Here is a 23,662-nt window from a genome sequence, read left to right as displayed (position 1 = left end):
AGACAGGACTCTATGGGAGTTCTGGTTCTAGGTTTTTAGGGCCGAACTGACTGAGAACCTAAATGCAGACTATTACTGCACCCAAAGCAAGTTCAGCATTCTCAGAAAAGGAAAAAAATCCACCTTGGATAACTAAGAAATAAGGCCTACCAGGAAGATAATCTCAAAGGCACACAAGGGAATGAACTCACAGTTTTCAAAATCAATATACTGAATTGTGGAACAGCAAATTATCCTAATGTAAAGAAAAGCTGCACGAACAATTCAGATTGTTTGATCGATCATAATCTAGAAATTCAGACTGATAAACGAAAAAATGAAAATTAAAAATACTGAGGAGAACATACAGAAAAAAACAGGAAGGCTAATTGAAACAAATTTCAGTTAGAAATGGGGGATAAATGACAACAATGTCAGAGAAGTTCAATATCCAAATGACATTCTGTAAAAGCCTGCAAATATAGGCTGCATGGAATCATAACCAAGTGCAAGTCTAAGATGTCTCAAAGGACAGTATACTACTTGTTCGTTCTCAAACCACAGCATTTTAGTTCAGGTCTTGCATGGAACTGTCTCCAACCTCAATTCAAGTAAGCATTTTTGGTGCTTATTTAGATGATGGAAAATAATTGTAAGAAACATGCTGATAAACCTGAGATGGATTTTATAGCAGTGGAAGAGAAGATGTGAACATTACCACAGTTCAAACTGTTCCTGCTTTCATATAATCTGTATTTGTAAAATGAAATGCAAAAAACATAAAAGCTACCTGATCATCTTGGTGAACTTCCACTCCTCCTCCATTATGTAAATGTCTTTCCTGCACTGGGGAGCCAAAAACTGGACCCACGACTCTAGAGGTTGTCCCTCAAGTGCCAGATAGAGGGAAAGAACCACCATTTCTCTCCAGCTGCTGGTTACCCTCCAGCACAGCCCATGATGCAGCTTCCCTTCTTTGCCAGAAGGACCCATCAGTGACTGAGTGCAGCTCACTGCCCACATGGGCCTCGGGTCCTTTTCCACAAAGCTGCTTCCCAGCCAGCCAGTGATGCCCTGTGCTGTTGCATGGGCTTATTGCAGCCTGGGTGTAGGACTTGGGTGAGTTTCAGGAGGCTACTGTCAGTTCATTTCTCTAGATTGATGTGGCTGCTCTGAATAGTGGCCCTGTCTTCAAACTCCCCAAATTGCAGACTGCACACTTCCTTCCATCATCCAAGTCATCAGGTAACTCCTATGTTCAACTTGTACCTGCCAATCCTGTATTCACTGATATTAAGAGCAGCAATTCTTTGCAAAGATGTTTTATTTCCATTTGAAGTCTACTGGAGTCAAAGGGCAGTAACCAAGGAGACTAACAAAACAGAAATGGAATGTATTCCAAATCTATAGGTCAGCATCTCAAAGTACATAAAAATTATGAACAAGCATAAACTAGAATCAACTTACTCATTCCTGAACATTCTCTGTCTCCATCCCACACGTTAGAAACAGCATGTCCCGTCAACAACAGATTAATCAAACTTTGGCTATGTAACAGAAAGAAATTATGTAAGACATAAGAAAATAAAAGGGGCATATAATTTATTTTCAAAAAAGTGGTTATCTGTAGCAAATTAAAAAATTATTGGATTATTTACACAGTCAAGCAGACATTTTGTAACTATTTTCCATTAACTAGTGTGTATTTGTAGTTCAGCAATGCCAATTATCATCTCCACTCTTTCAAACACAAACTTGATATAGAAATGTAGCCCCGAATTTAAAAATTATTCTTCTGAAAATTCAGCAAGAACAGAAGCATTTCCTCAGAATTGATTTGCTAAATGGAGTTAGCAGCGAAAAAGGCACACTTTTCAGTGTTGCTTTTAGTTATTTTAAAGTTATAATTTAATCTTTCCTTTAATGTCAGTAATTTCATAAAAGAATGATCAGTTACATAAAACATAAAGAATTAGCCCGCACATCTATTTTAAGTGGTAGCAAACCTATTTTGCAGCTTACCTTCCATGACCATAAACAGGATCTATCAATGGCTCCGAGGCATCTTCAATTTCATTTTTTATGTTTTCAATACCCTGCAGAAAAATTACAAACACTTTTTCTATCTTAAGGAATGAATTGCAACACTTACACAACAGAATGCAACAGTAAAACACTGGGAGGCTGATGTTTTTACATGAATTGATAACTAAACTGGCTGCTTTCTCTTCAAAAGAAGATGTTTTCAAACATCTTGGAAGGAAAGATGTTTTCAAAATGTGTAATTCTCCCAGATCAAAAAAGACAAACCAAAGCAAAAAAATTCAAAGGACTTAGCCTTTCAAATTTTTAGGGTGGAACTCTACTGCAACACAGATGAAGATACCATTTCATCCATTTATCTGGACGTGATTTAGTTCATCAGTTTATTGTTCACCTTTTACAGAAAAAGGGTTACATGATCAAACTTTCTCTTAACAAATAAATAAAAACCACCCACAAAATACATCAAGCAACCCACAAACCTTTGTCAGTATTACAGAATACAGAAAGAGCAATACTCCAAATCTGTTTGTCCATGCTGAATATTGATCCCAAACTGCATCCTTCAGTTCAGGGAAGCTTTTGAATGCTCGTTTGCTAAAGACAAAAAACAATAACGAACAAACAATAGAAAAGAAATATGTATTTAGATGAAGCATTAGAATAGTGCCACAAAGCACAACCAAGAACTACTAACACCTAACATGAAAATGTCAAAGTACAAGTAGAACACATCTGGTGTTAATATACAGTATGACAACAGCAGCTCTTCAGGAGTTACTGTAGCTGCCATAAAGTCATTGGTATTAATCCATCTGAAGATGATAAATAATACCGAAGCAAAACGCAAGAATGAACAATTTTTATATGTAAACACTAATCATAAATTTACATACATGTGTGATAGAGCTGAGTCGCTTGCACCACCACTGTAATTCCATAAAACACTGTTACTGAAATTGCAAATAGACTGTATGTCACCAAAATAACATTTGCATTGCACGGTGTTCTGAAATACATTCGGCCCATAAACAATGGAGGAAAAATGCTTCTGCTTAACCAGGTAAGACTATCTCCCAGGCTTTGGAAGAAGCTAGTATATTTCCCATAAGAATCTGACTTTGTTAGACTCTAGCTCTGGAAAAAACAAATTGTTCAAAACATTGAGCAGTAGTACACTAACATTTGGGACACTATCTGGTTGCATAATATGATAACTGCCTGGATGATAACGTAGCACCATCTGATTGTATGTTTAAAAAGAAAAAAACAAATAAAAACCAAGGAAAGGAAGAAATTAATCAGTATTCCAGTGAAGCAATACACTTTCAATTTCTTGGATAGTTAGAGCTAAACACTACATTTCAGAACACGAACATTAGTTTTTATTGAGTCATTCAAACTAGATCATAGTCTGTGCTTATCTTACAAAAACAGGTATATTATTTTCTTTCTGATTTCTTGCACACTTTTAGTAAACTTTAGTAAGCTAAAAAAGAAACAAACATCTACAAAAATATATCCATAGATGGATTTACTCTGGCTAATACTTGATTTTTAAACATCCTTTCTTTATCAGTAGAGTACACATGGCATATAAGGTATGCAAGACAAAGCCAGTTCTGAAATCCATTTGATATCTAAAGGCAAATGCCAGAGCATTTAATCCCAGTGAGAACAACACAAAAAAATTAAGTGGGTACCACAAGTCCAAAGATTGAGGGGGTGAGCAGGAGAGGAAGGCAGGAAATTAGTGTTTTGATCAGATAAGGTTATGAAAAATTTTTTTATTCTCCTCTTTCTTATTTCCTTATATGACAATGGGCTTAGAAATAAACTACAATTACTACTGATAAAATAAGATGGAGTTTTTTCAGTTCTCATTAGCAACATTTTCCATCTCAGGTGTTTTTTGGAATTCTTCTGCTCTTTATTTCCTCTCTGGGGATTGATTTGTATAAAATGTAGCCAACTGTTCACTGTGAAAATAAAAGGCTGCTACCTTTAAATATAAACTCACTAGCAACATGAGCTCTGCGTTTACACCCCCAAAAAAAAAGAACAGAATTTAAAGCATGAAACAAAAATCGGTCTTGTAAATGAAACATTTTAATAAATGTTTCTTATGATATCTCAAATCAGGAAAAATACTAGATGACATTACATAACTATTGAGGATTAACATCTTTAACTTAAACATGAATCTTGATTAGCTGTGTTCATATACTTGAAATGCACGAACTATCTAACCAATTTCGCACATTACATTGCTTCAGTTTTATTTTAAAGCCTAATACTTATGCTCAAAATAACATTCCATTTTAAATTGTAAAAATGCAAAGAAAAACCCCCAAAACAAAACTTGAAAACCAAGTTTAACCCAATGAGTAACACACAAAAAGTTTCTCAGCATATCCCTTTCAGGCCTGTGAATATTAGTGTAACTTCAAAATATTGTATTTTAAATGTTCCAACATATTACTTACTGAATTAATGCATGAAATCGCTCAAAGCCAAGCTCTTCGACAGCCAAGGCAGCTATACACAAGAGACACTTTTCAGCACTACACATGGCAAAAAAATGACACAAGATACACACAGCAAGCTAGTAAACTTTCAAGCTCTAATTATATTTTTAATCCTCCCTTGACATTTAAATTTAACTGATTAGTATAAACTAATTTACTGCAACATTAAGATTCCACCATACAAATTAGTGAGAACATTTCTGTTTGGACTAATCAATTAATTAAAAGCACAAAGCCACTGGAGTGTGTAGTCTTGGAAATATTTGTCAAATACTAAGCTGTTGATTTTGTACAAAATGTGGCTCTCACAAAAGTCACCAAGCATATGCATACTATAGATATTTTGCAGGTCAACAAGAAATACTATTACCTAGAAAAGCAAGCATAATTATTTGGATCATTTTATCACTGTAGGTAAGCTGTATTTTTTCTTCAAATATACACTTCTGTTATTGAAATTTAGTTGTTTTTTTCCCTTTAACGCTTATTTATTGTAAACAAAAAAGTAGAATTATTCTACACAGTGTTACACACTGTTTTTAAATAAGTTCTTGTTGTTTTCTTTCAATAACAGATAAACAACCTTTCAAATTACTGTTGCATCTAAGACATAAAAAAATACAGCATTCGTGTCTTCCCAAGTTCAACACAGGCTTTATACCTTTCTTTTTTCCTTTCTGTATCTTTCTGCTAGTAGAACAATACATAAAACAGAGAGATCTGCCTTCTGATAGATGCCACTTGATGCTGAATACTTAAGCAATGTCTGATCACCTAGCTACTGAATTTGACTGCATACAATTCGGTTAAGACCTGAAGCCGTTAGGGCTAATACTAGCAATTATTTCCACCAGAATTCCAGAAAAGGCTTTTTATGCCCATTCTGATTGTATTTTAAAAGATGCACTTGATTTGCCCTATATGCAAATACAACTGATTCTCAAGCAACAGAATACTTTAATTTTCTACTTCAGAAATACAGCAGCAGTCTTAAATGTTTAGCTTTTGTCACTTGAATAACTGCAAGGAATTGCTTAAATTAGGCTACCAAGAGCAAAAATGGACTTAAAAGAATGTATTTTCAAGACATTTTTGTAAAATCTAACTTAATCTAAATTGCAGAAAATGCTGCAGAAACTAACCTTGCTTGAAGAGCACATGTTTTTATAAGCAGAAAGTTAGAGGGACTAACTCATATAAAGCAATCTTTGAACCTGGGAACTTGCACTACTAAAGCCAATGCATGGCCAACAAGTCACTGCTGTACACCACAAAAGCAGATGAAAAATGCTATTGCATTCAGTAAGTGTGCTCGAATCCACCTTTTGTTCACGCAGCAGGATGATAGGCAGTTTCATTCTGTTACTAAAGAACAGAGTGAAATGCTAAGAGAATGACTATTTGAAATAAAGGGAACGAAGTAGAAATTCTAAAGAGAAGTAGAGCTATACATAACCCAAACAATGCTAAATAAAGACAGTGCTTAGTGGAACGAAAAAGAATGAACAGGAAGAGAACATGAGATGTATGAGAAATACAATTATATAGAAACTCTTTAAAATGATACTCTATCATGCTGTGTCTAGCCATATTTCATGGTTTTATTACAAACATATCCCCATTTTCAATTCCCAAATAGCCTGCCATATGGAACTGTATCTGTAACACTCCCTGCTCACCCGACTCATCTCTTAAGTCCTATCAACTATGACAATGCCAGTTTCTATTTTTATTGAGTACAGCAGTCAAGCAAGAAATAAATGTATTCCTTTGCACTAGCAGTTACACAACTCTGCATTACTCACAGTATCTTCTCCTCAACATCTTTGTCCCGCCCCTAACCAGATTAAGAAGATGGTTTACAGTTAAATAGCAGGACAGAGGAAAGGGAAAAAAGCCCAAACCTGACTAACATATCTTAAACGTGTATTGTACATTGCATTATACATAGAAGGCAAAATACTGTACATATGAGAGGTGCATTCAGTGTCTAGAAGGGAACGTAATATAGAAACAATGAAAGAGATTAACATTGCCCATGACACAAGCAGGTTGTACATAGTGAATGTATCCTGGTCTTCCTTGAGCACATGCCATGTTATTAAGGACAAGTCAGGCAGAACTTGAAGACTTGTACAGAAACATGAGAAATGTAGTTATGTAATAGAATGGATTAGTTCGTGACAGTGTTGAGAGTAATTATTAACTGTGTGTGTGTTTAAAAAGACTGTTGAACATTTTCTGCAGATAAAAGTCCTTTGGAACAAGGCAATTCATGAAAAAACAGTAAGATCCTGTAGATAACTAGGCTCTGCTTCACTTTCTCTTCAAAGCAAAGTTCACACCATTAGCAAGAGCTTGAGAGACAACTGAAAAACGCACAGAAATTAGGGATTTCAGAGTTACGACTCCTTTATCTGGCAAAGGAAGATTATTTTTATTACGGAAAGGTTGCAGATACAACTTTCTGTATAACACTTTTTCTTAAAAAAATTCTCACTTTGGAACTCTTATGCGCTGACCTTCTGTTTTTTCAATGAAATAACATTTTAATTATTATTTTTTGAGCCTTCTAATGCACATGCAGCACTTGCAATAAGCAGATGAAGATGACTTGTAACAAAGGGCACCAGCACTACAAATTGCTGTAACTAGCTGAGAATGCACAAATCTATTTGTACAATTCTTACTTTGTAGTTTTGCCACAAACTGATGAATAACATATTCCTTCTATCAAAAGATGGCACCTCTATAACCAACCTGTTCTCATGTGAAGATTTTTTCACTTCTTAAGGGACACATTGCGAACAAAAACTAAAAGAAAAAGAAGCTTATCTTTTAACACATTAGATTTCTCCCATTAAAAAATTAATACATACAACTCTCTGTGCATATGTGCACAGATAAACTTTCCATGTCACTGGCTCTGCAATAGTTAGATATGACTGGATGCCTCATCTTAGTGCAACAGATGACGTTCTCTGGATCCGTGATGTCAGTAACTAATGAAGGAATCAAGACATGTGCAAAAACAGGCAACTGAAAAATTCTAACCTACAAAAATATTCTGATAATTTACCAGAAGGTGATTTAAACTGTTTGGTACCTCACAGAATCAGACAAATGGAAAAACGTTACTTCTCCATAACAGGGGATCCAGAATATTTTAGAATAAGTGAAGTATTGGAGAATTTCCTGCAAAAACTTCTAAAGCAACAAGCAACAAGTTAAAGTATTCTTTCAGTGTTACGAAGCATACTTAACTTAAGATGTTTCAAAATTAAAGATATATCAGGTCTCAATAAATTACAAAATAAAATTGAAGATTACGGAAATTTATGAAATTCCAAGAAACACGTATGTTAGAACTCCAATGACAGAGAGCACATTCCTTTCAACAAAAAGGATCAGTGCTTCTAATTACAACAGACAAAAATCCGTCTTTTGCTAATAGAATCACAGAGGCAAAACTCCCATCTGCGAATTAATAAAAAGGCAGTGGTCCCTCACAAACTATGTAATACTTCACTAAGTGCTGAGTAATTTAGCATAGAAATACATCTTACAAGGCTGTTCCTCTTGATGACTGGATTCTGCAGGACTTTCAGAAATACTAGCAGTTTCTTCAGCTGTTTTTCCTCTTATCCATGTTGCCAGACAGTATGACTCAGAATTATCAGAGCAAGCCATTTCCAAAATATCACATAATGTGTGACAGAGAAGGTTCTTCTGCTCCTCTTCTGAAAGATCAGAAACCTGCGTGAGTTTAGTTGCTGGTAACCACTGTCATATATAAGCTACTAGTATCTTTTTTATACATTAATGCTTATCTAAGTAATTATGACTTTTATCTCATTAATTACTAATGTTAATTACTCTTTGGACCAAAGAGTATAAAGCTGTCTTTAGAAAAATGTGATTTTATGGGATTTCTAACCCATTCCCTTTCTTAATAAGGGATTTCAATTAAATATTTATAAAACACTAGTATTAAGGACAAACATAGACCTTACATACAGGAGCTCCGAAGCATGTAGTATATATATGGTATGGAAGCACACATAAAGTAAGCATGAAATATTTGAAATCCTTTGAACTAAGACATGCTTTACAAATAAATAAAATGGAGAAATTATGAGGGGGGAAAAAAAAAAAAGAGGTCTCAGTACCTGGACAGTCTCTCCAGGTAGACTTTTCACTGGTAAAAAGCCTCTTCAAAAGGAATGCCTTTGTTATCAAAGAATAAAATAATATGAAAATACAAGATAACACCAATATTACATTATGTCACAAGCTCTACAGTGAAGCATTTTTGTATGTTATTAGAAGAGTTTCAAGCTGCTCATCATTCAGTACAAGGCTCTGAGCATCCCCTGTTTACTGACTTTTCCTCATCAAACCAACTACAAAGGTGGCTTCATAATTACATTCAACATTATTGAGTTTGAACCTCAAGTACACTTCAAATACACATAGTGCATATTGACATGTACATTCCCAGCCTCACAGGACTGCAGCAATGGAGGCACAAACATTTTTCAGTAGAACTGATCAGTAGTACAAGACATTTCTAGTCACTAAGACAAACCCCTTTAATAGTTAACAAGCCCACCTCTTCCAACCATTGCAAATCATAACCTGCAGATCAGGTTAAAAAAATTCTATGCATCTCCATGTCCCTGCTTTGATTAATCATCAACATTAATACTGCAATTAAAAATTAAAAAAAAAAAGAAAAAGAAAAGTGCTCTAAGTTACAGACAAGGAACAATGGAAGAAGAAACTCTGGGAAGCAGTCTTGGATTTTCTAATTACTCTATTAAATGCCATTTCAAGTATTTGCAGCTCCTTAAAAACAGCTGATTCAATTTTCACTGCTTTCCTGACACGCTCACCCTGTTGTCCCATTACAGATCTTTTGCACAGACTTCTAGTAATTCACAGCAGCTGCAGGCACTGCAAGATCTGTTTGATCCCTTCCTCCTTCTCTATTGGGAACTCAATTCACTTTTAAATATGCTTTAACTACTTAATTTCAAGAAAGTTTAACTACACATCATCTGAAATAAACATTTGTCTACAAGAACATTTGATATGTTAAAGACTTGGCACTGCCTTTATAGAGCTGGCTGGTCCTACTCTTTACTCTCTCCAATACCCCAAATAAAAGCTTTGTAATTCTAACATCAAAGACCAGACTCTCTGCATCTGGTTTTAACAGCACAGAACTAGAGACAGCCATATTATAGAGTGCAATTCATAATAAAATAGTTTTTTATTGACTGTTTGCCATTTGAACAAATGGTGCTTCTTCCTGTGGTACAAGTCTTTTAGTGGGACCAGGGTTTAGAGTGGCAGAGGTTTTATGACATTATACACACCAGAGAAGCAAACACTTCCACAGTGTCAGTTGTCTGACCCAGTTACCTTCCAGTTCATAATCAGATTCACTCTGCTACACAACATAAGTATGTCCCCTACCAGTGGACAAGGCCTCCAATCAGACTGAGACATACCTGCAGAATCTGATCTGTTTAAGAGGAGTCAAGAGAAGGTTACCAGAAAAAGTAATCTGGTCCATGACTCAAAGCCTGCCTGTCCCTACAAGGTGCTCCTACAAGAATGAAGAGCAGTCACAGTTAAACAAACTGCTCCAGCACAACACATCCAGCCTACAGGTCCTAGATCCACCCAGCAGTCAGAACTGCCCAGAAACAGCATTGCAAAGAGCATGCACAGCCTGCAAGGTACAAGCCAGTAAGAAAACAAAAAAATCACAACCACAGTTGGTTGTGCATATCTGAAGCCCAAATGAAATCCTAAGCATGTGATCAGGAAGAAAATATATTCACCTGACATATTTCAATTATTCTGCTAGTCATGACTTTAAAAGTTTAACTTTTCCCCTTTTATTACACAGAAAACCTTGTTAGATTTGAAAATCAACTACTTCAAATATTTCTAATACAGAGCTACCAAAAAAAAAAAAAAGCATTGTGACACAGATATTAACCTTAAGAATGGGGAATTAAAGAGATGTGAAAGGATTAGGATTAAATTTGTATCTGATCTCTTCCTCCTCCCCTTTATAATGCATTCCTGATTTTGAAGTTACTTCTGCTTGGATGAGCCTGCTGCATTTCCTCAAACAAATGCCCTTCTGCAAAATTATAGTTCCAAATCAGCCCATGCCCATTTCTGCCTTTTTACAGAGATTTTGCCTCCTTCACGCTCTAACTATGAAATCAAAATACAACTGATCTGCAATTTTTTTCATTTTTTTTTTTTTTAGCTCCAAATATGTAAAGAACAAATTTTAGGCTCACTAATTTTAAACCATTCCTATAATAAAGGCATCTTACCTGCACAGGTGCTATCACTGCACAAGGGCCACCTTCAAATTGTTCTAATGCAGTTGATTCAGAGTCGCTAAAGACAAATCCTGTCAAATGAAAAAAGATTTTATTTAGTGAAATATGCAAACAAGCACATGTTTATGTATACTCCTTCCTTAACAGAAATGACACCTGATTTATTCCCTTTTAAAAATCAGGTTTTTGTTTCCTTGACAATGCAACTGCATATGGTTAAACTATCTGAAGAAGTCATGAATACAGATGAAAGGACAGAAATCAATTATTTATATCTGCAATTAAATCATGACCACAAAGGTCCAACAGCCTAGGGTTTTAAACAAAAGAATTTCTACTTAAACCATGCTTTTTATGATAGTTTATTTCTTATCAATGAATTTCAAATTGTGTTATTGTCTCACATATGTAAAAAATTTACATATTTGAATCTTCACTGAACATGTATGATATGCTTTTATTCCTGATGAAGGGCACAGTATGCCTCCCACTGATCTCATTTTTGACCTATCACTGCATCCTATTAAGACTGGAATATGCTGAATAGCTTGAATATTCACTTGTAACTACTGAATCAAGCCTCTTAATGGTGTTCTTTCACAGAAGATACACTACATTTACTGAGATGCAACATTACTTATTTTCTCCCTCCATCTTTAATATATTTGTATTTCAGAATTATCTTACAGTCACATAATAAAGCAAATACTGGAACAATTACTGCAAAATTGTTTCATTACCACCTTGCCCTTAAACTTGTCTTTAAGATAAGGTGAATCATAGCTTTCGTTTCTCATGGACAAATGCACATGCAATTACCTTGATGAAGCTGACACATGGCAACTTACAGCAAGTGGTGTTTTGCATTATCCTTTTAAGTAACGATAAGATTGTGCTGAAGTAATTCTAGTTCACTGTAATTTAGAAACCATGCAAGTGTAGTCAGCAACTAACCAGCAAACACAAGCAGGTGGGGGCAGGCAGAAAGGGGATACACATGCATGTTTTCACAGACTGACAGTGTCAGCCTCAGCAGAAAAAATGTTCAGTGCTTCTTTCCCACAATTTCTCCTTTTCCCAATTCTGTATGATTACATGCTGCCATATCAAAAGCACCTCTAAGCCCTGGATGTGAATTTGAACTGAGGAAATGTACCCCCCACACTACAGCATGGCAAGTACATCATCCCAAGCAGCAAGAAAGGACTACTGCATGTTTTGTAAGCCATATTTCATCACAGAACCGTAGTTGTCCCTCAACAACATGACATTTTTGTTTTAAAAAGGATCAGTGTAGTCATGGGGTTTCCCCAGTATCTGACAGAAGGCTCCAGGTTTATTTTTAACCCCAAGTGCAAATGTGCATTACAAACGTATTTTATATCCAAAATCTAGGTGCCTATATCAAGACTCAGATCTGGCATCACCTGATGTAGCAATGAAGCCCCATTAATTCATACTTTAATCAAAATTTGCAGTAATGTCATTTCATTTCCCCGTTAACATTCCCTACTAAGAAATAACATTAGTCCTTTAAACCTTCTGAATTGGTTTGTGCAGGCTTAGAATATTAAAAGGTAAGTACTCCTCTGCTTTGAAGTGTTACTGCATGCCATGTAAGCACACTGCAACAAGAGAGCTTTTTTAGTTGTTTTAATGATTTGGTCACTGCAGAAAAACAACATACTTTGGTGTGGTACCATTAAACCACACTTTAGAAATCTTGAATTTGCTTCACATTCTTCAGGCTTCATATAGAAGGCATGAACTGTCTCAGCTTAACCCTGCCTTGTTTTTCAAAATTGCTTCCTAAAAACAAAAAACAGCAAGTGATCCACCAGCATGAATACAAATTTGACACAGACAATGCAAAGCTGATATTGCACCGAATTTCGCAGAATACAACCACAGGCAAAACACATATATGATACCTGAGGAAACACTTCTTATTACCTAAATTCTGCTCAATACTTAATAAATATCAAGGTTCTAAAAGCTGTTAAGCAAAAAAATGGGCTTCAGGCAGTATGGTCTTGCTCTCTTTTTCCAAAGTTCTACAGAATCGGAAGTCAGCTCAGGTAAAATTTCAGAAATTTGCATTATGAACTGCAGCTGGATTCAAGTCTACCTCAGCCTGCAACCACACCTATTTACCTTTTCAACCCTCCACAACAGTCACATTTTGGGCAATCTCTGTAAACATTCATCAACCCCACACTCTTCCTTATGATTTGTAAGAATGGCCCAGCCACCCTTTAAGCTACCAACTAAGATGAGCATCTCTGATCCAGAGTCACTTCTGCTTACTCTCACACTCTTAACCATTCATATCCATCATACAGCTCTGTTCACTCAAGACAAAATTTCAAGAAGAAAAAAGACGTAATGCAGCTAAAATAAAATTTTTGTAAATTAATCTGTCTGCCTTTTATCCATGAGTATAATTAGCATCATTTCCCTGCAAGAAACATAAAATAGTATCATTACCATACATCTTCCATGTCATTTATAACCCTATGAAATGCTCCACTGACCCAATTTTTTCAACATCACAACTGCTCTGCTGCTTTAACCTTTTGGGGCAGTGCAGCAGGGAGAAGGATTGGATCTAGATTCCTGTTGGTAGTCAGTGCATTGCCCAGTATCTTCAATAGTGACATTGAGAAATCTGTCTTTATTTCCCTGTCCACTATAATCCCACAACATAAAGTTTTATTCTCCTTATTTCCCCATTTGGCATTTATCAAGGTCCATGTTTCTTTCTTGCTCTTAATTCTTACCTCTTCTACATACAGTTTGCCAACATCAGCGCAGGACTTAGTAACTCACTCTTGTCCTTCATCTAAATGCCACATCATGGTCCAAAGCACTACGAAACCCATTCATTCTTCTACTGTGACTACTCTACCACTTTCCTGCATCCTTTTATTACTAGCCTATTTCCAAAAAGTATTTTTTCCACCCAAGACACCTTATACATAATTGTCATTTCACAAAAGATGCGATGTCTCTTTAGTATTTCCTGTACAAGAACCAATTCTAACTGAACGAGACAAAAAAACTAGCAAAGAGCATGCAACTCTAACCAGATTAGAAAAACCCTAGCTGACCCAATCTAGCTACAAAGACGCTGTGCTATTCACTATTTGCCCTAGAAGTGTAGAATATGCTAAGTTGGAAGGGACCCACAAGGATCACTGAGTCCAACTCCTGTCCCTGCACAGGACACCCCAAGCATCACACCATGTGCCTGAGTCACTGTCCAAACACTCCTTGAACTCTGTCAGGCTTGGTGCTATGACCACTTCCCCAGGGAGCCTGTTCCAGTGCCCAGCCACCCTCTGGTTTTTCAAACTTTTTGCTGATACCCAACCTAAACCTCCTTTGACCCAGCTTCATGCCATTTTCTCGAATCCTACCACTGGTTTCAAGAGTGAAGAGATCAGTGTCTGCCCCTCCACCTTGTGAGGATGTTGAAGGCCACAATAAGGTCTCCCCTCAGTCTCCTCTCCTCCAGGCTGAACAAACCAAGGGACCTCAGCCATGGAAGTGCATTTCTTTTTCTCTTCTGGAATACAAGAACTGCATGACAGAAACACTAACACATTATTACCCAAGCACAAGGTTTACAATATATCTTAATGTTTCATTCTTTCTCTAGCTGGGAACAGAACGATACACATTTTGCTTGTGGCTTTGGGTTTTCCAAGTGTATCCTTACAGTAAAAAGAAACTTCTAAAATTTTCTGTGGGGGAAAAAAAACCCCAACAAACAAAACAACATCTTCCTGCCCACAAAAAGGAAGGAGCATTTACTACAGCAATACCACAACAAAACTCCACTGAATGGATTGTGGATAGAAAGATAGGAAGTCCTATAAGGGTATGAGGAACATATACAAATTACCTGGTAGGCTACCACTAAATTAGGCAACTGGTAGCTGGAAGAGAATCCAGATAAAATGGACCTTTTAACATTGTATGTTATCCATATTCACATAAAATGTACTTCCCACCATGCTTTTGCAGTTAAATGCTTGTTTGAGAAGACCATTCCATGTCTTTCTTAACAGAGACCAGTGAGAACACAGCTTATGTAATTCTGAAAGGATGGCGTGTGCAAATATTCCAGACATTCATATTGGATAGACAAGAAGCCTCATGCCTTGGAGATGATCTGAAGAGCAGTTTTATGCATGACATTTGCCCCTTGGATCAATGAAGAAATTTAATCTTAACATAGGTATATTTCCTTAGGGTTCAGTCGTCCTCTCAGCTCCTCACCAAGTCATCATATCTAAACCAGGAAACACTGAAGAGCAAACTGAAGTTTTGCACTACATTCCTGTGTCTGCTTTGAGGATTCTGGCAAATGGAATCCACAAGGTTCAAACTGCAAATTCTGCTGCAATCATAAAGAAAAACAATTCTGTAAAGACCTCCACACTAAAACCCTCACAACAACTTTGCAGCCATGCCTTTGTTAAGTCAGGAGTAAAACCAATATATTTAAAGTTGCCAATGCAGCAAACTGAGGGAATTACTGTCACTAACTTTCAACAGCACATCCACATATGCTGGGTCAGTTCTCTTAACTGGTTGCAGATCAGCCCATCTTCAAATGAGTATGATGGTCAACAAGTTTGGTGCATGGCAGGACACCTGGAATGCTGCTGTCTTTACTGAGAAACTGATGGGCATGGGCCTCACATTCCTCAACACTCTCCCTACTGCCTACTTTTCCTTCTAAATGAAAATCATAGTTCTCAACTTCCAAAGGATTTGAGAAAGGATCAGACAATGTTCACCAAGTATCTAAAATAAATGCCTGTGCTGGCCTTACAATCAAAAGAAATAAAAACAAACACAAAAAAATCCAACAGCAAACTAGTTGTTTGATGCTTTCTACACACTTTATGTGGAACAGGGTCTATCTTTTAAACTTTCAAGTCTTTGGAAATAATGAAGCTTGATATATTTGTTTGGTGGTTTGTTTTTTTTCAAATCTTGATGAGTCAGTGTTGACAGGCCTCCTTTGCAGCAAGTAAATGCTGCAGAACTTTTTCAACAAAATAGAAACTGAAAGCTGGTGAAAGCATTCTGCAGCTACACTAGGTAAGTGACTGAAATTGACTGTTTTGATTCTTAGCACAAGACCTCCAAACAGACTAACTTAATGTCATGGGGTTTTGCTACACAAAATTGATTATACTGAGGAGGATATAGAGAAGGGAACAGATACACTACACATTATAGTCAAAGGAGCTTCCCTAAAGACAGACTGGAAACAGCAGCTTCATTGCAGAAGCCACTAAGAACTCCAGAGACCTTTTCCATTAATCCTTCACTTGATCACACATACAGTGCAGTATAACACGCATTTCAAAATATGTTGAAACTGCTAATATTTCTCCAATTATCTTTAAAACTTCAATTGTGAAAATTCAATATTACTAAAGAAATAATTATGCTTTTTAACACCAGTACTTTTTTCTGACTTTGCATGCACTTTGTACTGAAACAGAAACATTACAAAACTTAAAGAGGTATTTCAGAAAATAATTATATTTCAATAATCAATTTTGTTAAGAGAAGCAATGGCTTTACCATAAATCTACCGAAACCACGTATTTGCCAACACCCTTGGTTAAAAAAAGAAACCAAACAAAAAAAAAAAAAAAAAAACAAGGCAAGGAAACTTCTGTTCCAAGCAACTTTACCCTGAGACCTGGATGCATTTTAAAAAAAAATCTATAAATTCCACTATCACTTACGAATTTTCTCCAGGAATTAGTAGCTTTACCATGACCTCATGGTCATTATCACAATTCTTTAAAGCTCAGAGTAAGTTATACAGAAGGCTATTATGGCCTTCTTTCAGCCAGGGCAGGTACACAGACTGATTCCTTGCATATAATTTTTATAGGTAAGCCTTGCAATTGCACTTTTAAGGATCACCAGCAAGTCTCCATCAAGAAGAAACCACGCATAGGCTGCATAACTTCAATATAGAAAAAACACCTGGCAAATACCGCAGCTTCCAGCGTTATTGCTGCTGTACCTCTTGACACATCCCAATACTTGCATGCACCTGCTTCCACGGCCAAATAACCACTTTAAGGAACAAATCTGTGACTCTGTGTCCCAAGCCTGTCCCCGCTTTTGCTAAGTCTATTTCTGACTCACATATTCCTCGCAAAAAAACCAGAACCAAAGCCCAACTTATGCTCGTTTCCACAAGCTACGTAAAATCACGACATGAGACACTGTTGCAACATTTAAGAAATTCACATCCTTTTTTTACACACTATTAAGCTCCTGTGGCGATCTGCGGCTGAAGACGACCATGCTGCAAAAACCCCAAATGATTATTTAGCAGGGGAAGCTGCCGCATCATTTCCCGCGTGGGCCAGAGCGGAGGCGCCGCTGCCCCAGGACAGGAGCGGTGAGGGCACGGCGCCCCTGAGGCACACGGACCCGCAGCCAGGGGGCGGCGGGGCAGCCGCGGGTGTGTCCGGCGGGTGGGCCGGGGCGGCGGGCGGGAAGGGCCGGGCGGGGCGCGGGGCCGGGGCACGGCGCACGCGAGTACCTTGCGCCCAGCGGCAGAAGATGGTGTCGGCCAGCCCGCGGGGCCCGGCCTTCTTGCCCCACACCAGGTGGACGAGCTCCTGGCCCGCCTCGGACATGGCGGGGCGGCGGCGGCCCCGGGCCGGGCGGGCGCGGCGGCTCCGGCGGCTCCGGCGGCCCCTGCGCAGGGCAGGGAGGGCGGGGCGGGCCGCGCGGGCGGGGCGGGGCGGGCAGGCCGGGCGGCCCTTCCGCTTCCCGGCAGGCCTCGCTGCTTCCGCGGGGCGTGTGGGGAGCGCGCTGCTCTGAGGGGTGGCGGGCGGAGGGCGTGTGTGAGGGAAAAGCCTCTCGAGCTGAAAGGTCCCCAGATCGAGCTGTTGTGTATTCGCTCTTGGAATTCTTCCTGGGGTGTGCAGCTGAAATGGAGCTGCGTGCTGTGCCAGCCCCCTTCACAGAAACAGAATCGCGGAACCGGTAGGGTTGGAGGGACCGCTGGAGATGGAATTAGAGTATTGAATCATCGAGGTTGGAAGGGACCGTTAAGAGCTTCAAGTCCCAACCGTGATCCAGCACTGCCACTGTGTCACCTAAACCACGTCACCTGGCAGATGTAGACACCTGTTAGACACCTCCAGGCATGGTGACTCCGCCACTTCCTCGGTAATCCGTTCCAATGCCTGACCACCCGAACGGTGGAGAAGATTTTTCCGATAATCTAATCTGAATTTCCCTTGTGATAATCTCTAGATCATCTTGTTCAAGCCCCTGCTAAGGCAGTCGGCTGGAGCAGGTGACACAGGGACGCATCCAGGTGGGTTTTGAGTGTTCCCAGGGGATGACTCCATCACCCCCCTGGCAGCCTGTGCCAGTGCTCTGCCACCCTCAATGTAAACAAGTTCTGCTTCATGTTGAGGCAGAACTTCCTGTGTTTTAGTTTATGGCCATTGCTCCTCATCGTGTCGCTGGGCAACCCTGAAAAGAGCCTGGCACCATCCTCTTGGCACCCACCTTTGAGATGTGTGTATGCATTAATAAAATTTCTTCTTAGTCTAGTCTAGACTGCATAGGCCCAGGTCCAGCAGTCTCTCCTCATAAGAGAAATGCTCCAGTCCATTAATGAATTTTGTGGCCCACCACTGGACCCTCTCCATTAGTTTCTTGTCTTTCATCATCCATTTAATGCTTTATGAAGACTGAGCACATATTGAGGATGTTACATGTGCAATCATTCTGAATCAAATATGAAAATAGCCAATATCAAGCGTGTTTCTGAGCTTTCTGACATGTCATACCATGAATTGATCAGAAGATGGGGTGCTTGTACTTCTGATTTTAAACATTTTCAAGTATATGCACAGTTAAGCATTTTCTGAATAATTACTGACAAGTCATCAATTCCTTCAATATCGATTAACAGAATGGATTCTGGATTTGAATAAATAATGCAAATATAATGGACATTTTTGATTTTTAGCATAAAGAACTTCAAACAATGGAGAAGAATTTAATTAGAATTAAAGGCATCATAACAACAAAATCAAGCTCTGTACGTACAAAGGCCATTATGTTGCTAGTTTATGTGTCTTTTGAATCAATAGTGCAGTAAAAAGTAAATTTTGTTGTCGTACTTTGAGTTTAATACGGGGTATACCTGACTTGAAATTGTAAGCATTCCATGAGCAGGAGGAAAATACCAAAGCACATTTATTTTGAAGTGTATTGTCGTAAATACATTTGAAGTACTTCAGAGAAGTAGTTTCCAAAATGGTGCAATGGTGCAAGTCTAAGTCAGCTCAATGAATTTCAGACTATATCCATTGATAGGAAGGCTTTACAAGGTAGAGAAAAGAAGTGCAAGTTTTAGCCCATCTCTTCAAGTTCCTGGGCTTGTTGTAAGAGAGAAAACCTATATTGTCATGGATGCTAAGGGTGCAAGCTGAAAAACAATTCAGTAGACAAGTGGATAACAGAGGGGAGAAGGCAATGTAAAACAAGGATGCTGAACCTGCAGTGGGGTGATGGCCACTGCTGTATGGCAGAGGAGTTGTGTGGCACCACCCAGAAGCACCAAAAGGCTAGAAAATCTCCTCCATTTCCATCTCCAGTGCACTGGATCATCACTTCAGGAAAAACACTGTGTGTGTCCACAGAAGGACAATGAAGCTGGTGAAGGGTTTAGAGAGTAAGTCATGAAGAGTGGCTGAGGGAGCTGGGGTTGTTTAGCCTGGAAAAGAGGAGGCTCAGGATGGACCTTATCACTCTCTACAGGAGGCTGTAGCCATGGCGGGGGTGGGCTCTTTCCCAGGCAGCCAGCAACAGGGTTAGAGGACATAGTCTCAAGCTGCACCAGGATAGGTTTGAGTTGGACATCAGGAAGAATTTCTTTATGGAGGGGGTCATCAAACATTGGAATGGACTGCCCGGGAAGGTGGTGGAATCACCATGCCTAGAGGTGTTCAGGAAATAGCTGGACGTGCCACTCAGTGCAATGGACTAGTTAACAAGGTGGTGATCAAAGGTTGGACTTGATCTTGGAGGTCTTGTCCAGCCTAAATGATTCTATGACTCTGGTGATTGTGGAAAGCAAGTTAATTAGACTGAGCATGCCCTTTGATTTCATCGGTACAAACAGGTATTCACAGTGAAACTTTTCCAAATATAAGGAAAGCTGAGTCACAACCTGAAAAACTGTGAGGCAGAAGAGGTCCTGCAGTTTAATGTGCTCTAGATGAAAGTGCAACAGGTTTACTTTCTCACCATACAGTGGAAGAATGTTTATCAGCTTCAAATCTGTGATTACAGACCTGCAGGTGAGCTAGCAGCTGATACTCCTGCTGTAACATCACAGTATAAAAGTAAATCTATATTTCTGATCAGAGTTAGAATGACAAATAGCCGCATTTCAGTGCAATAGCAGTATTTTTGTGTAGCAGTGACAGGTTTGCAGCTAACGCCTTGTGTTGTGTAAAAATGCTCTCACCAGCAACTGATGTGAACTCTGATATTGCTGATTTGATCCATATAATTGAATAGAAGAAAACACATTTTCAGAGTTATTCACAATACTGGCAAAAGCAAAGACAGTAGTGAGAGACACAAGATGTAAAGTGATGAGGCTCATCTTGATTTGGTTGGTGTACAGCACATGGAATTCAATATAGACAAATAAAAATTAATTAATCTAGGATCAAGGGAGCAATTTTTGGGATATATGCCAACTAGAACAATCTGCCATGTGCTGGTTAGGAAAAGCTTTGGGAAATTATTTTGGAAATACTATGAAACATCACTGAAATCATCAACTTCACTAATACAAATGGTGAAAAGCAAACTGTGTATCAGCTGTAACAAACAACACTGAATCCAAATTGTTCAGACTCTGGATGTCGCCAGTTTCTTATTAGTGTTGGACATTCATAAGCTAGTGATACGTTGCATATGCCTACCAAAAATTTGGACAGGAAGATTTGTTAGGAGAAACTGCATGTCAGTTGTGTCTAATAGCAGGTTGATATCTATGCTGTATTTCAGAAATAAACGTGAGTGGATTCGAGTCAGAACGCTGAACAAAGAGAATGCAAATCTGCGTACTACTACATGAAAATAGTTTTTTTCTAAAATTATGAAAATGGTCTTAAAATCTTTTTTTCTGTGGACTCTGGGATGTAAAAACTGTTCAATGAAGTCAGGGCTTCATGGAAGATAAACAGCAGATTTATCTGCATATTGGGTCTTGAAGTCCTTAAAGTATTTAGAGGTGTGTAAAAAGAGAAAGATTGAAAATTACCGCTCTGCAACATTGTTCGGTTATATTCTGAATAATATGCATAGATTTTAAACTACTTTTTTGAGTAGTTTTGATTAAATGCAAGGTTTTTTTCCCTTTTTTTTTAGTGTTGGACTGCCATCATGTGGTTGATTTGGTGACTTAAGGTGCACTTTTATTTCTTTGTGAAAGGCTGGTGTGGTGGGTTTGGAGTTTTAGGAAAACGTAACAAATACTGTTCTCTGTCTTCTAATCTCTAATCCAAACTCACTTAGGTTAGCTTGATTCTGTTGGTCGCAGTATGTTGACCATACTGTGACAAACAGAACAGTTGGTAGAACAGTTTTCCACTAGACAGAAAGAGTAGGTAAAGAACATAAGCATATACTCTGTATGTGTGCAGTCCTGTCTGGTTTATTTAACATATTTTTTAAGGATTAAACCTGTTCATGAAAGTTTTTTTATTAATTGAGAATTTATGGGTTTAATGCTATGAACTGTTGACAGACAGTGCAAGTTACAGACATTGTACATTTTTGCCAGACAAATCTTGGTAAAGTTCATCTACACCTAAGATAGCTTTGCCTTACATATTGGTGTGGGTGGAAAAACAAATATATTAATTAATGGCAGGCTTCTTAGTCCATACAGATCTGAAGGGAATTGCAGTGGTGTTGTATTACTAAATTGTTTGGAGGAGGTAGAAATGAGTATTAAAGTTTTCTGCAGTTCCCTTTACTGTTTATTCCCATGTTTTAATTACCTCACCCTGTCCATCTGCCCTCTCAACCCAACAAAACAAAAATCAATCTATTAATCAGTTCTGTATAGAGAAAATGTTATTGAAAAGTTGAAACATTGTGGTGTTCAAGAGTTAGAAAATGCTCATGAACCAAATTACAAAAGTATTTAGTTGTCTGCCTAGTTGAGGTTGGATGCCTGCTTCCTACTCGTGTGAATGTATCTGGACTTTGTTTATAGTACAACATGAAGTGCTCTATAACTATTTGTTCTCAGGGTAATCTCTGAGAGGAAATTTTAATATCAGATGTCATGCTCAAAACTGCATCGTGTGCATGTTTGTGTCTGAGGAATAATGAATGCCACCAGCTTAGAAAATGCTGATTACTCTGTCCCTTGCAGCAGAAGTAAGTTCTGGACTGCCACTGACATTAATTCTTCCAACTAGTTCTCGGTGAAGAGGTAAAGATAATTGTAGTAGCAGTGATGGCAAAGTGGTGGTGGGGAGAGATGCTGATTCCTGTTTTTTTTCTGAGGTTAGACAATGGGACACTGACTTGTTGACATTCTTGTGGAATGGGAAGGAATTTCTGCAGAATCACAACTTTCTTTGATAGCGAGGCAAAAAAGCATTATTTCCTGTGTATATACAGAATACATATAGTGTCTTAATGCTATAGACAATAGATTCGTTTCAGGTAAGCTGTTTAAAACTGCTTAACCTAAAACTCCCTAATTTGCATAAACATCAGTGAGTGAATACCTGTATATTCCTAGTGCAAGCTGCATCAGAACTTAAACATTCTACTCACTGTTGCATTTCATTTAGGATTCATAAGTGTATGGAAGAAGAAAACGGACTATTTCAGAAACAGTCATTTATTCATTTTTTGCACGTTACCATGGCATTTTCATGTTGTTTAAAGAGAAAAGTCATCTTTTTCCTCCCAAAACATACTGAGGTTTTCTATTATTTTCAGATAAAATGATCTTACAGAGACAGGTAAATTTAAACATCCATTATCCTTACATGGTTACTCAGTGTGTAGCTCACAGCAAATGCTTTGGATTATGGACTTCAATTTTTTGGGAGAAAAAGAGAGAAAATGGCATTGTAATTGGCAAGAAAAAAAGTCTGTAATTATTAAGACTATTAGGAGTATAATTAAATTAAGAATGTCAAGTTCCAACATAGTGATAGTAATACTATATCTCTGGCATTAGTTAGAAGTGGCTCAGACAAGCTTAATGCAGCATCAGTGGGCTAATAACTTGCTGTGGAGTCAGTATCCTCTGGTTAATTGCAGTTTTCCTAGCAGTAACAATGCACAGAAAGAAAGATAAAAGGCATGTAGATCCATCAACTTTTGTAATGCAAACTGAATTTCAAACTAAAAAGTTACTTGATACAAGGGACTGAATTTTTTATTTCAATAAAGCTGAATTGAAATATATTAATTGCACTGAAATGTTAAAAGAATTAAATATGCATTTTTTTAGTCAAACAGAAGTTTGACTAAACTTAGTTACAGTCTTCTAAAATGACTGGTTTCCTGCAGAAGCTGCCATCAAAGTGTTTAGACTAGCTTTACATTTTATCTTGGAAAGATTGAGGAAGAGTTGGTTTTTTTGGGGAAGCTTTGTTTCCAAGCAGGTGATGTGTTGGAAGA

At 38.0% G+C, this 23,662-nt stretch overlaps 1 protein-coding gene across 2 annotated transcripts in view; it reads right to left on the bottom strand.

Moving 5' to 3' along the window:
- MINDY3 (MINDY lysine 48 deubiquitinase 3) overlaps window positions 1-17,694 on the bottom strand; it is a 51,428-nt gene extending 33,734 nt beyond the window's left edge. The window contains exons 1-9 of one of the 2 annotated variants that reach the window (XM_085050621.1): window positions 17,511-17,644; window positions 12,609-12,730; window positions 10,913-10,992; window positions 8,720-8,777; window positions 8,117-8,290; window positions 4,509-4,560; window positions 2,505-2,619; window positions 2,002-2,075; window positions 1,447-1,526 (exon numbers count right to left, since the gene is read on the bottom strand). In XM_085050621.1, coding sequence (XP_084906747.1) covers window positions 1,447-1,526; window positions 2,002-2,075; window positions 2,505-2,619; window positions 4,509-4,560; window positions 8,117-8,290; window positions 8,720-8,777; window positions 10,913-10,992; window positions 12,609-12,675 — 700 coding nt within the window. In that variant the 5' untranslated portion in view covers window positions 12,676-12,730; window positions 17,511-17,644. Of the gene's footprint in view, window positions 1-1,446; window positions 1,527-2,001; window positions 2,076-2,504; window positions 2,620-4,508; window positions 4,561-8,116; window positions 8,291-8,719; window positions 8,778-10,912; window positions 10,993-12,608; window positions 12,731-17,510 lie in introns of both variants that reach the window. The other variant, XM_085050620.1, reaches the window with a different exon arrangement.
- Between the last annotated feature and the right edge of the window lie 5,968 nt (window positions 17,695-23,662).

This window comes from Lichenostomus cassidix, chromosome 2, assembly GCF_008360975.1.
Source record: "Lichenostomus cassidix isolate B80296 chromosome 2, HeHo_3.0, whole genome shotgun sequence".
NCBI lineage: Eukaryota > Metazoa > Chordata > Aves > Passeriformes > Meliphagidae > Lichenostomus > Lichenostomus cassidix.
This window is presented reverse-complemented; position numbering and strand designations above follow the sequence as displayed.